Raw genomic sequence first — 14,841 nt, 5'->3', positions numbered from 1 at the left:
CAAATGTGATCCTTCTTGTTAAGCTTTCTGAAACCATAAACAACAAAAAAAAAACATTGTGCATCTTATTTATATTTGTATGCATATCTGTTTAGAATCCATATGCATATATTAAACCTGAGCAACATATTCATATTTAATTACAGTGTAAAACAAATTATACAGTATTATCTCCCAGGTACCAGGATCACATGGTAATATATTTTAATATTTCATAACACACACTACAGTATAATTTGTAATGTAACTGTATTGTAGCACCAAATGTTGTGCATTTGGATTGTAAAAGTGTTGAAGGAGAAAGTGGTGATTGTTTCTCGTCATCTCCGCGCTGGTAAACAGCTTGCAAAAGTCTAGTCTTGACTGCTGTGTTTGAGTTTGTGCAGCCAGCACTTCAGGTCAATGTAAATAAAGAGAGAGTGTTTGTGTGGGGTCCGGATATCGTCTCAGGCAGATGGTGTTTGGTGTCTATAGCTCTCCACAGCTTATTGTTTTTATACTGAAATGCTTCAGTGCTTATAGGTTTAAGAGGCTAATGCTCTGGTTATTTATTCCAGTTATAAATTATTATAAATATTATATATTATTACAATTGTTATTCTATTTTCTGGTTCAGTCATGAGTCTGTGATTGTTTTTTTTTTCTTTTTCTGTTTAAGTTTTGTAAATAGCATGTTTGTTGTCCGTGTGAATCAAGGTGGTGTACGAGGTAGCATTCAACAGTCCTAGCGGCGGCTACGTAGCTGTGGATGACATCGCCTTTTCTCCTGAGTTCTGCCACAACCTAACACGTCAGTATAGGCATGTTTATGATTAATAATACAGTACTAATATTCACCCTGTTTCAAACATCCACACTGCTTTAGTCTGAACACTGCTTTTATGTTTTATGGTCACTGGAAAAAAAAAAAAACATAAAATATATTGCCACTGCCAATCACCTAAAAATACCTTCAAACACGAAAACATTGACAGTAGGACTTGAAAAGAAGGACAAAATTCCAAATGATGTGTTTAAGAGAGTGTTTCCAGTATTAAAAGAGTTAATAAACAGTAATAATTGGTGCTTGCCGAGACCAGTCTGCTCCTTGTGGACATGTTTGTTCGATTTGTACGTGTGCCATGAGTGTTCTTTCACCCTCACATGCAGGATATATTCCAACATAAGGAGCGAGAAAAGAAAAGTACCCTTATCCTCAGCATTTCTCGAGGGAATTAAAGCCCAAAACAGGTTCTTCTTGTCTGATGACTAATGTAGTTTCTATGTGCAACCTTCGTCCCTCAGAGCCCATCTTTGACCCCTCCGTGGCTAACTGTGATTTTGAGGAGGACCTGTGTCACTATTATCAGGAACAGTTTGGAGGAGCTGTGTGGAACAGAGTATCTGTCAGACCAAATGTCTACAGGATCGGGGACCACAGTAATGGCGAGGGTATGTAAAAAACCTTTTTTTTTTAAAACATTAACACTACGACCATCTAGGGCCTGGGTTCCCCTTGAGCAACCGGGGTGGCACTGGCCCCTCTGGTCATAGCTTCACAGACCTTCTGGGGATGTGCTGTGGTGTCTGGCACCAGGATGTTGGCAGCAGATCTTTGGGTTGCCGTTCCAGGGATCAGGCTTGTTTGTCCAGAGGTTTGGGAGGTGGCCTTGGGCTCTTTGCCTGCTGGGCCACTTGCACATGGTGCTGTGGTGCACTGGGTGATTCGGGTGCATTTCTATCAGTGCCAGTTTTTTGAGGATTTGTGCTGCATTGGCTTCTCTGTGGGATTAGACTGGATGGGTGCCCGTGATCCTGTCACTAGTTTACTGGTATATAATTGCTAATCAGTGTTACTGATAAAGAATGTGAAAATATGTCACATTTCTTGACTCAAGGGAGATATTCACAATTTTTCTCTGCACTATCCAGTCTAAAATGACAAGATGCGTGAGTAAAACCAGAACCGTATTTGGAACAAGGTCTATGGAAATGTAGCAGCTCAATTATTTATTCAACATTCATTTAAACTATGTATTTATCAAGAGAGCTAACATACTTGCTACGCAGCATTAATTTCCCAGTGTGACACCACTGGTTGGCTTTATTAGTCTGAGATCGTGAACATACACTGGCGTTGCTATTGGCAACTAACAAGTGCACTTTTTAGAAGTACAAAAAATATTTACAATATGCTTCGAAGCCAGCTGTTTTTCCACAATGACTTAATATTATCGCATCACAGTCCTAGAAAACTGTAAAAATTGATACCATATTTACTGCTCATGCCTCAGGCTGTAAGGAAACTTTTGAGTCAGCTATAAAAAGCGGTTCTGTTTGGAACCTTTTTTTGAAATACTGTAAATCCTCTTTGTTGTTGGATTATTTATTACATTTGTAAAGCTTCAAAAAATAATCATTTAGTTTAAATGTTCTAAAAGTTTTTAACTATGAAAAAAAAAAGTCAACTTATGTTCATATTTGTTTTATGGACATAACCCAACTTTTCAAATATTGACCTCATTATTTATACAGTGGGGCAAAAAAGTATTTAGTCAACCTTTAATTGTGCAATTTCTCCCACCTTGCCTCATCATAGGTATACCTTAACTTTGAGAGACATATTTAGATATAGGATTTTTAAAGAATTTATTTGCAAATTATGGTGGAAAATAAGTATTTGGTCAATAACAAAATTTCATCTCAATACTTTGTTATATACCCTTTGTTGGCAATGACAGAGGTCAAACCTTTTCTGTAGGTCTTCACAAGGTTTTCACACACTGTTGCTGGTATTATGGCTCATTCCTCCATGCAGATCTCCTCTAGAGCAGTGATGTTTTTGGGCTGTCGCTGGACACCATAGACTTTCAACTCCCTCCAAAGATTTTCTGGGGTTGAGATCTGGAGATGGGCTAGGCCACTCTAGGACCTTAAAATGCTTCTTACGAGGCCACTCCTTCGTTACCCTTTGCAGAAAAACAGCCCCAAAGCATGATGTTTCCACCCCCATGCTTCCCAGTAGGCATGGTGTTCTTTGGATGCAACTCTTTTTCCCCCAAACACGAAGTTTTATTTTGGTTTCATCTGACCATATTGCATTCTCCCAATCTTCTTTTGGATCATCCAAATGCTCTCTAGCAAACTTCAGATGGGCCTGGACATGTACTGGCTTAAACTGAGGGACACGTCTGGCACTGCAGGATTTGAGCCCCTGGCAGCGCAGTGTGTTACTGATGGTAGCCGTTGTTACTTTGGTCCCAGCTCTCTGCAGGTCCTTCACTAGGTCCCTCCATATGATTCTGGGATTTTTGCTCACATTTCTTGTGATCTTTTTTTAATCCCACGGGGTGAGATCTTGCATGGAGCCCCAGATCAAGGGAGATTATCAGTGGTCTTGTACAGTATGTCTTCTATTTTCTAATAATTGCTCGAACAGTTGATTTCTTCACACCAAGCTGCTTACCTATTGCATATTCAGTCTTCCCAGCCTGGAGCAGGTAGAATTTTGTTTCTGGTGTCCTTTGACAGCTCTTTGGTCTTGGCCATCGTAGAGTTTGGAGTATGACTGTTTAAGGTTGTGGTCAGGTGTCTTATTATACTGATAACAGATGCCATTAATACAGGTAATGAGTGGAGAACAGAGGAGCCTATTAAAGAAGTTACAGGTCTGTGAGAGCCAGAAATCTTGCTTGTTTTCCACCATAATTTGAAAATAAATTCTTTCAAAATCCTACAATGCGATTTTCTGGATTTTTTTTTTACTGTCTCTCATAGTTGAGGTATAGCTATGATAAAAATTACAGGCTTCTCTCATTTTTTTAAGGGAGAGAACTTGCACAATTGGTGGATAACTAAATACTTTTTTGCCCGAATGTATATGCTCAATAATACATAAAGCCATAGAGCGTTTCCTGAAATTTCCAATCAAATTGAGCTCATTTCCAGAGTTACTTGTTTGTATGTTATTAAGGTTTCTCAATACTGTACCTTTCTGCTCCAGGGTGGTTCCTCCTGGCCAACACCCGTTTCAGATCCCGTTCGGGTTATGTGAGCCGCCTGCATGGGCCCTTTCTGCCAGGGAACCACAAATATTGTCTCAGGTTCTATTACGCCCTGCACGGCTTATGGAAGACTGACAACACCCTGGCCCTGTATGTCTACGATGAGCATAATGTAGCTCAGGCTAAGATCTGGTCAGTGCCTGAAAGTTCCAGAGATGTGTGGACGGAGGTGGACGTTACGTATCAGAGGCCAATGCCAACTAAGGTAAATAAAATGACTTTCATTAATACATAAATATGACATATTGCTTTTAATGACTGAAAATCTGTCAAAGCTAAATCCTCCCCTTATGATTACTGCATTTATGCACTGGTTGTGAAAGTAAAGGGAAGTTCACATTTTTTGTGTGTTGATGTCTGAATGTATGATGATAAATGAAGCCCTTAAAAGTTGTGAGAAGATATTTTGCAGAGTAAACACTGAAAATCTGCTATTCAAGATGAAGTCATACTGCAGCGTCAACACCAGATTAAATGAAGGATTTTAGGCCAATTGTAATCAAGCTTTCAGAAATTCCAATAATAAGCCAGAGGATTTAAGATGTTATTTTTTGAATAATAATAGAAGATGACATCAGAAGAGTTGAATCAATGTCTCCTAGTTTTCAATAGGACCAAATTGCCTTAAAGGCAAAATGCACCCTGAATTCTTGCATATTAATATTTGAAATGAATGTTTGATTTTCATTTACGCAAAAAGATTAGATCATTACCCACAATGCAATTTGACTACATGCTTGTAGTGATGGCTGTAAGAATTTATCGGTGCCTAGCGAGAGTGATGCTGCAGTGTTTTAAACCTTTAGACTGTTATCACTTACAGCACTGTGCAAAAATCATGAGCCACTCCTCATTTCTTCATATTGTGCTTCCAAAAAGCCAGACTTTCTTATTTTCTAATGTAGTCTAGAGGAAAAGTTCTCCAAGCTCCTAAAAGAACTTTTTGGCGATCATTTACGGCAAGTTTTTGGCTCTTATCTTCCGTCCAGTCCCTGTATCTGACCAATTTCAGAGGAATGTTTTTTGTTTATTAAGCCACTCTACGTGACCTGTGAATCATTCAAGCATAAAAACATTTTACGTAAGGCATGAACCGATGAGAAACAAGTGCAGATGATGACAGATGATTAGTAAGTATACTGATGATGCTGAATGCTGAGTGGTTGGAACAGAAGAGAGGAGAAATGGTTGAATTGTAATGTTAGGCAATTTGTAGCCTGTCACAATAAAATGTTTGTTCTCACTTCTTTAATTTCATCTACATGGTTTTGAGGGGTGGCTCCAACCTTGTTTACAGTACTCATACATTTGAAGTTAAAATATGTTTGCTGTTACTAAGGAAATATTATTGTTATTAAGTAGTCTTATTAATCGCTATCATTGTCTCCATGTGACATCAGTGCAACAGACAACTGAATAATCATAAATATCTTAATATCAACTTGTGTTCTAAGGTGGAATATTCCTGTATAGTATAGCTTTCAAAGTTGTTTATATGACATATCATATTATTTTAATGACAGTATACCCCCCTGAAAATTTAAATGCATACTGTATGAGATATGTATCATTTTTATCATTTTGGTTATAATTTCCTTTAATAGAAAGCCTAGTCAATGCACTTGTCTTATTTTTTCTTCTAGATTGTGTTCGTCAGTATCTGCAGAAGCTTCTGGGACTGTGGGCTTATAGCTCTGGATGACATCAAGGTCACTCTTGGAGACTGTAGCATCACACCAGGTAAGACTCATTTATAAAGTTTACAGGTTTTTAATTCTGCAGTGGTAAGTTAAGTTTAGTAAGATCTGTTCTTGTCAATAAAGTTTGGTAGAATTCAAAATTTCATACAATTGTGTCCACAAGTATTTGAAGAGAAACACGATTTTGCCTCCGTACCACTATTAGTAGTATGTGCCCATTGGTGGCTCAGTGGTAAATTATATTGGATTTCTTTCCTGCCACGCGGAATGGGTCGAATTCCCACCCAATGCCCAAACCCCAGCTACTGGATGCACTGCCAAACATGAGAGGGTTGCTTTAGGAAGGGCATCTGACATAAAACCTGTGCCAAGGTTTGTGTAGATCGGATGGTTTGCTCTGGCGACCCCTTGACGTGAGCAACAACAACCATTATTACTATTATGCTGTGGAAAGAAAAGTGGTCAAATCAGCAGTTTGGTCCATTTTTAAGTGAATGCATTAGACGCTGCAATGATACAAAAAAAATCTAGAAGACCACAAAAACAACTAAAATGTATAATCACAGACTTTTCCCCCTGAAGTAGAAAAATCCCTTCACGACATCTAGTCAAGTCAAAAACTCTCTGGAGGAGGTTGTTGTTTCATTATCCAAGTGAAAACAATCAAAAGATGCCTGTATGAATTTAAATATCTCAAGATGGAAAGCCATATTAACACTTGAGAACACAAAGGCCATATGAGACTTTGCTAGAAAACATTTTACAACGCCTGTCTAGTTCTGGAACAAGATTCTTGGGACAGCTTAAACCAAGAATAACTTGAGAGCTCCCTGATCCAAAGCATATCACATCATCTGTCAAACATGATTGAGGCCGTATAATTATGGCAAGGGTATGAATAGCTGCCAGTAGAACTGGGGGACTAGTGTTTACTGATGATAGGACTGATGTTAGAAGTAGCAAGATGAATTCTGAGATGTATAGAGCTGTATGTTCTGATCATATTCAGGCAAGGTTTGCAAAATTGATATCGCTTTACAGTATAGGTGGATAACGATACAGAAGAGCTTATCATAGCAAAGAAATGTAATGTTTTTAAATGACCGAGTAGTCAACGTAAACAATTTGAGCATGCTTTTCTGAAGGCATAACCTATAAGCAATTTTACCACAGTGTTAGTACCATGGTATTTTTGACAGTACCCAGTACCATTGTAGTATTATTTGCTGATATAGTACATGTTACACACCATGGTACTGTACATGGTACAGTACCTCCATGGTACATACTTTGGTACAGCAGAACATACATGGTTGTACTATATACTATAGTATGGTACTATGAAACAAGTACCAGGAAACTGTCAAACATACAGAATGTTATACTGTACATGTGCATGTGCCGTAATGGTAATATTTTTACAGTGTGGTACCAATCTAGTCATATCCTATTAATTAAATACTATAGTATATGTTGAAACTCTAAATACTACACATAATAAAATAGTAACATATGGTTATATGGTCCTGTCTGGACAATACCAAATAGTATGTACCTACATACTGTATCTAACATGGTTCAGTATGTACAAACCTACAGTACCATATTAGATACCTACTGAACTTTGATAGCCACTGTGGTACTGAGTAAGTACCACAGTGTTGTCGTACGCACCATAGTCATACCACGGTACCCACTGAAGTGCCACAGTGCCTAACATGGTATTTAACAAAAGACGGTGGTACTGTACATACCATAGTACTATGATAGTACCCACTCGGCCCACCTTGGCACTCTGCAACTATTTACCATTGTGAACTATAGTAAAGCCCTTGGTAAAAAAAAATTCCTATGGGAAAGACCGACAATTGCATTATTAAGATAACTTTAATATTTATAATTATGTTAGGTTGTGCAAGTACAGTACATTGTTTGAAGTAGTGGTGTACAGATGTAAAATTATGGAAACTGTGACTGTCACTTTCCAAATGTTCATGGTTTATCGATGGATGGATGGATATATGGGTGGATAGATATGTGGTGTGTTATATACTTCCCTTCAAATGTAAAAATGTAGCTCATTTCAGTCTTTCATTGCTATGCTAAACTGAACGTGGTTTGAACCATGCAACCAGCAACACTGAAGTTCTGTTTATCATCTCATACTCTCCATAGTTACATAAAACATCTGTTTTTGTGAACATAGACATTAAATGGGCAGTGGCTGTTTGGATGGACAGAAATAGACAATTTATTTCTCACCAGTAGAAATTAAGAAGTGGAAATTTAAAACCAATGCACAACTCAAAAAACAACCCACTTCAACTTAAGAACCAAAAGCCTGAATAATACAAAGAAGGTTAGGATGTATTTGTCACGAGGGCAGAGGAGGTCGGGCAGGCCGATAGGACCCAAAAGCAGACAAACCACACAAGAATGATAGTCTTGAAAATTTTAATCATGAAAGTGCAGAAGAAAGGAGCAGTGCTTGGTGTCAGTTCGCCTGTGATACACCTGTATAGTAAAACACGGGACTGTAATAGTCGTGAAGGCTAGAGGTGCAACTCTAAGTTAAAGCTCTGATGTTTTAATTTAGTAAGATCCAACAGTGAACCTTGATGTAAGCGGTCACGGCTGAGTGCTGTTATGCAATGAAAAAACAAACAAAACAGAAGTGGATTCACATAAACAAGGGTCTGTGATAGTGAAGAGCAGAGTTCGTTCACCTGTTGATGTCTTGAAGTGTGTGGAATCCTGAAGTGACCCATTGGAGAGTTGCTAGCTGTGAAACTAGCCTTAGAGGAGTGGAGACACTAAGAGGGAACCAAACACCCCTTGTTTTTAGTGGCGGCCATGTTGCTAGACATAGAAAGACAGGTAAGACAAGCTCACACCCAGGATCCTGCTCCAAGTAACATCCCCCAAGGTCGTCTCTTCATCCCCTCAACCATGGCGCACACAGGTTCCTGAATGGGGACACAGCTCTAAGCTTGTCTGCCACCCCATGGGCAAACGTACCCAGTTCATTATTCAGCAGCTTTTCTGGTGGCCCAAATTAAGAAAGTACATCATCATGTACTGTATGTGGCAGCAAGTGACTCCTGCGCCAGAAACAAAAGCAGCAATAGGCCTCCAGAAGGCCTCCTTAGACCACTCCCACTCCCTCACCGTCCTTGGTCACACATTTCCATCAACTTTTTCACTGGACTATCCAACTTCAATAGTGACACTTGCATTCTAAGTTTCGTTGACCGCTTTTCCAAAGATGATTTTGTACATTCCCTAGACTCCCTTTCCCCAAAAAGACAGCTGAGTTACTTATTTTCTTCTCCATGGTCTCCTTACTGACATTGTCTCAGATCGAAGCCCACAATTTACAGAAAAATTTTGGAAAGCTTTCTGCAGACTCATTGGTGCCACTCCGAGTCTATCCTCAGGTTATCATCCACAGGCGAACTGCCAAATGGAGAGAATGAATTATTAGTTGGAGGCGGCACTTCGATGCATGATGTTTTAGAATCCAACCTCTTGGAGCAAATTTCTCCCTTAGGTCGAATATGCCCACAACTCCCTCCCAACCTCTTCAACGGGCCTGTCCCCGATTCAGTGCTGCTTGGGCTATCAGCCACCCTTGTTTCCCTCTCAGGACGTAAAGGTCACAGTTCTATCTGCCCAGCTCTTTGTTCGTCGTTGCGAAGAACCTGGCTACAAGCCAGAAGACAACCCCTCCGGTCAACCGAAAATTATAAAAAGAAAGCAGATCAACGTCGCTCCGCAGCTCCAACATATCGCATTGGCCAGAAAGTCATGTTCCCATAAAGACGATTTCCCATAAAGCCAGGTTCATTGGACTTTTCACCATAGTCAAGATCATTAATCCCTCCTCTGTAAGATTATCCTTGCTTTCCATCATGCGTCGCATCAACCCAAGTTTTCACGTATCTCAAATCAAACGTCTCATTTCCAATCTGCTGATTCCTGAGGCGCTCCGTCCAAACGCCCAGAGGCGTTCGTAAAGGGGGTAGAGGTACTGTCACGAACCCCTGTGATTCTTTTTTTGTTGTTATTCCCACGCTGTCATACTTTTGATGTTATTTCAGCATGGGAATAACAACAAAAAAAGAATAACAGGGGTTTGTGACAGTATTTTTGTGACAAATCCAGTCTTTTTGTTTGATTAGGGGTGTTGTTAGTTGATACCACAACTAAAATGAAATCGTGTATCTCATTTGTTTGTGACATGTTAATATAGAAGTTTTAAAATAGTATAGTGGCAATCTATTACCAAAATTACACTGGATTAAACCATATCTGTCTGTGGCTTTTTTGATATGTGCTAGCAAAAACATTTTTTTCTTGCTAGTATTAAAGACATAAGTTGAAATACTCTACAGTACCAGTCAAAAGTTTAAAAACAAGTTTGGGCATTTTCCACATTTTAGGACAATACTGGATTTTTCAAAACTATCAAATAAGACATACGGCATCAGGTAATTAAGTAACAACAACAACAACAACAACAACAGCCAGTTGTTATTTTATGACCTGAAGGTCAGCTATTCTGGAACAGTCCTTGCAAGAACAGTATTGTCAAGTGCATTTAAAAAACCCATCAAGCACCATGATGAAATTGGCTTTATAAAGACCATCCCAAGAAAGCAAGACCAGAGAAGTTCATTTAGAGTTACCAGTCTCAAAAATCACCAATTAATAAACAGCACCTCAGATTAGAGACGTCATGAAGCTTTTACTGAGCATAAGTAGCAGACACATCTTAATAGCAACTGTTCGAAGGATAAAATGATCTAATATTCTGGAAATAAAAATCAGTAAAGTCAATGAAATTAGAAGGTGTGTCCCAACCTTTTGTCTAATAGAGTACACCAGAAGATCTATATGTAAGAGGTTTTTTCTCTGGTGGTATTCTCTTTCTCCTCGTCCTCAGCTGCAAACTGCATTTGAGCTTTTGGGTCAGAGGCTTCTGTCTGGCATTCATGCCTCTTGGTGGTTCCTAAGTCGTTCCTGGCCAAGCGAACATGGTTACTCTTAGTAATGGTTTGCGTCTTTTTCCAGACCTTGACAAAGTGGCTACACCTACAGATAACTTTGTAACTACCTTGTAATAACTTTTAACTTATCCCAATATTTGTTGGTCAAGTTCTGTCATACACACATTTTTTATGTTGGCACAGAGAAGCTACAGTACGAGCTAAAGTCACTCATGATCACTAATAGGAAAATGAGAGGCCTTGGGCTTGGCAAATTAAAAGATATTTTAGTGGGGGGTATGTATATTTTGGGAAGCGAATGTATAATTTCGACCATGTGCTGATATCAAAACCCCACATTTCTTTCCCAGAAAAAGTTCAGTTCAAAGTCTAAGTCTAATATTACTGACATTCATGTTCATGATGAGTGTATTTAAACTGACCACAACTGTATATAAATCTAGGCTTGTAGTAACTTGAAGTCTGACAATAACTGCTTCAACAGAGAAGTTTTTATTAAAGTACTAATTTAGAGTCCCAGTAGAATCTGAGAGTGGTAAATGAATAAATCCTTACAAAGATGTTGATATTTTATTAAAATGTGTATAAATTATTTTCTTAATTTATTATTATTAGTAGTAAGTCGGCCATAACCAAATATAAAAAAATCAAACCTCAATGTGGTCCAAAACATTTGACTTTGGGTCAGGGGTAGATCAGTGGTTAAGGCATTGGTCTACGGTTCAGAAGGTCCCAGGTTTAAATCTCAAGTTGTCCCTGTTGGGTTCTTGAGTAAGGCCCTCAACTGCTCAGTTGTATAATGAGATAAAAATGTAAATCACTCTGGATAAGGGTGTCTGCTAAATGTAAATAACTAGCAATATTTTACACACAAAATTTATTTTACTGTGACTTCACCCTCAGCCATTTACTATAATACTGTTTCTGCTTATAAAAGTTGCTTCTTTGGTTTTACTAATTGTTACTCTCTGTGAATTAAATCCTGGCATGGTTGTTGAGACCAGATGGGCTACATTGAATATTGTAGAAACCGATGATCACTCACATAGTTTATGGCCAGATGGAGTAGTGGAGATAAAATCTGAGTTACTATAGACTTCCTGCAAGCTCACACTAGTTTGGTAATTCTTCGATCTCTCATGTTAGCAAGATGTTTCAGCCTGCAGACCTTCTGCTTACAGAATGCTTTCTGTTTTTCTTACCATTCGATGTCAATCCTAGAGACAGTCGTGTGTAAAAACATTAAAGAAAAGAAAAAAATGACATCAGCAGCCCAAACCATCAAGCCAAAGTTAAATTCTCTTTATTCTAAGATTTGATGTGATCATGAACTGAAGCCCTATTCCTATTAAAGAGGGCAGCGAGTATACACCGTCATAATATTAACATCACTGTCAGATGAATTGAATAACATTGACTACCAATGTATACAATATGGCAACAGGATGATTATGGGCTATCTACGCCCGCGGGGACCAAAGGCCAGCCCACCCAGCCTGATCCAACAGAAAGGCCATTGCAACATAAACTGCTAAAAAAAAGTCAACGCTGGCCACTACAGAAAGGTTTCAGGACTCACAGCACATCACAGCCAGCCACGCATGGGGCTTATCAAGCAAAGCTTGTTGATCCGGCTTCCAAATTCCCCAGATCCCAATCCGATTGAACACCCATGGGATGCACTGAACAAACAAGATGCATGGGGGCTCCATTCTGCATCTCACAACACCCAAAGGATCTTCCAAACACCACAGCACACCCCCAGAGGTCCCATGGAGACATCCTTCGAGGGGATAGAGCCACCCTGGCGGCACAAGGGGAACCAGAAAAAGCCATTTATAAAAAATGTTATAGCTGTTTATACTCCACAAGACCTGCTGTTTGGGACATTGTCTGCCCCAGGTGCTAGCAAGTTCGACCTTTTCCAAATCGCTTAGATCTTAGTTGTTTTAGTGTTATTACTGATTGGCGTATCTAGAAACAAAACTGGCCTGAACCAATTTGGAATTTCACACCATAGAATAAAAACAGAACATAAATAAGTTAAGCATAAAAAACTTCTCCTCCTAGCATTTGTATCACTCTTGCACAGGGCTCAAATATAGAAGTGTTAATAATTACCTTAAATATAATTGTGTTTATGGGTATCAATACTGCCAAAGGAATTTTTTTTATTGTGCATTTCATGTGCTATTTTTTTAGGTCCTTTGAAACCACCAGCAGGACACTGCTACTTTGAGACAGGAGACTGTGGATATACTCAGGAAAAAAGGAGTAAGAAAGCGCAGTGGTTACGAAACAGGGGCCCAACACCTACATCTTACACAGGGCCCAAGGCGGACCATACCTTAGGGGTAGGTGAGTCAATATACCTAAATTATGCTTGTTATACAGTATGTTTACTTGTTTTAATCTCTTATGGTCTGATTATGTGTATCAGTCTCATAAAGCCTCGACAAGTCTATTTAAAGGCAGCAAACATTGTTGAAATTTGTATTTATTTCACTGGACATTTGCACTGTCCTGAGGATCAGTTTGTAAGATGGCTTCGGTTGTTTGGCTCATCAGATCATATAACTGACATTACTGTTTCTCTAAGGGTACTACATGTATATAGAGGCTTCCAACATGTTGCCTGGGAACTCGGCACGGTTGGTGACGCCGGAGCTACGGGGTTCATTTAGGACACAGTGTGTCACCTTCTACTACCACATGTATGGTACTGGAACGGGCGTCCTCAACGTCCTGCTGAGACAGAAGGGCGAAGTAAAAGAGACACTTCTCTGGAGCCGAAAAGGAGAGCAGAGTATCTCCTGGATGAAGGCTAAAGTGGATTATGACTGCTCTACCAAGCACAATGTGAGAGCAGACACACACACACACACACACACACACACACACACACACACACACACACACACCTGCAAATGTTATCCATTGATCCAGAGGTTATCGGTCCAGTGATCACATGAGACATCAAAGTAGTTAGGATATTGAGAAAAAAGGTTGTTTTGCACTCACTCACGGTGTGTTGAACACTGAGAATGAGACTTCCCGATGCTCCACTGATCACAGCTTAATTAGCTTAGTAGATCAAAATAATGACTTTGTGGACTTTAATTTTGTTTGAACATGAAATTAGTGTTCTGACAACGTTTTATCACAAGAGTATTGCTAACAAACTTTATTAAAAAACGAACAGTAATGATGAATGTAAAATGCATATCTACATGCATAAAGAGTAATAGTTTAGGCCTAAACATAAATAATCCCATTTTTATTCCCGAAATATTTCATAATTTATTATTATTTAACAGTTTAGGGTGAAGAAACTAGTACTGCACTTCTTCTTGTTAGATATACAGTAAGTCTAAGACAAATGAAGTGGCATCTCTATCACACCCAATCTCCATCACAGATCATAATTACAAAAAGTTTTTTAATCATTTTTGTGTAAAAATAGTTGTGTTTTAGGATATTTTTTTGTTCTTTTGGTCAATTCTTTGCTTCCGGACAAAAGCAACCTGTTTTTTGGAAAGATTTTATGGTATTTGGTCTGATTTCATGATGTCATGCATGTTCACAAGTGCCCCTAGAGCACCAGCTACAAAACACAAGCCGCAACCCATAAATCACCCACCACCATATTTCCCCATAGATTGTCACTCTGGAGTTGATATTAAATAGATCTGAAAAGTGAAAAACCACAAGTGCAAACCACAAAGAAATTGTAAAGACAGATGTCTGACAAAAAGGCTTTTTGGACATATGGGAAACAAATCTTTAGCTAAAGTGTATGTATTTATTTTCTTAAAATGTGTGTTTATACGGGGTGGCTTGTTAGTATAATAGACTAAGTCAACCATTTACATCAACCACTAAGAATGAACAAAATGGCAGGCAGTCTTGAGCCAATTCTTAAATTTGACAGATATATATCAGACAGAATATCTGTACATATTGGACCAGTAGGTGCTTTTTTTGCTACAGTTTTGTGCCTGGCAAATTCACAAGGAAATAGTAAGCTTATGTGGAGCCCCCATAGAAGATCAAAACCTGATCTAGTTGCAATCTAGAATCTACGTACAG

At 38.9% G+C, this 14,841-nt stretch overlaps 1 protein-coding gene across 2 annotated transcripts in view; it reads left to right on the top strand.

The window, feature by feature from the left end:
- Positions 1-14,841, top strand: part of mamdc2a (MAM domain containing 2a) — a 30,437-nt gene that overhangs the window by 12,829 nt on the left and 2,767 nt on the right. The window contains exons 7-12 of one of the 2 annotated variants that reach the window (XM_053481237.1): positions 697-790; positions 1,285-1,431; positions 3,983-4,248; positions 5,687-5,783; positions 12,955-13,110; positions 13,352-13,611. In XM_053481237.1, coding sequence (XP_053337212.1) covers positions 697-790; positions 1,285-1,431; positions 3,983-4,248; positions 5,687-5,783; positions 12,955-13,110; positions 13,352-13,611 — 1,020 coding nt within the window. Of the gene's footprint in view, positions 1-696; positions 791-1,284; positions 1,432-3,982; positions 4,249-5,686; positions 5,784-12,954; positions 13,111-13,351; positions 13,612-14,841 lie in introns of those variants that run through there. The other variant, XM_053481238.1, reaches the window with a different exon arrangement.

This window comes from Clarias gariepinus, chromosome 21 (assembly GCF_024256425.1).
Source record: "Clarias gariepinus isolate MV-2021 ecotype Netherlands chromosome 21, CGAR_prim_01v2, whole genome shotgun sequence".
Taxonomy (NCBI): Eukaryota; Metazoa; Chordata; class Actinopteri; order Siluriformes; family Clariidae; genus Clarias; species Clarias gariepinus.
The sequence above is the reverse complement of the archived record's forward strand: the minus strand, read 5'-3'. Positions and strand labels throughout refer to the sequence as shown.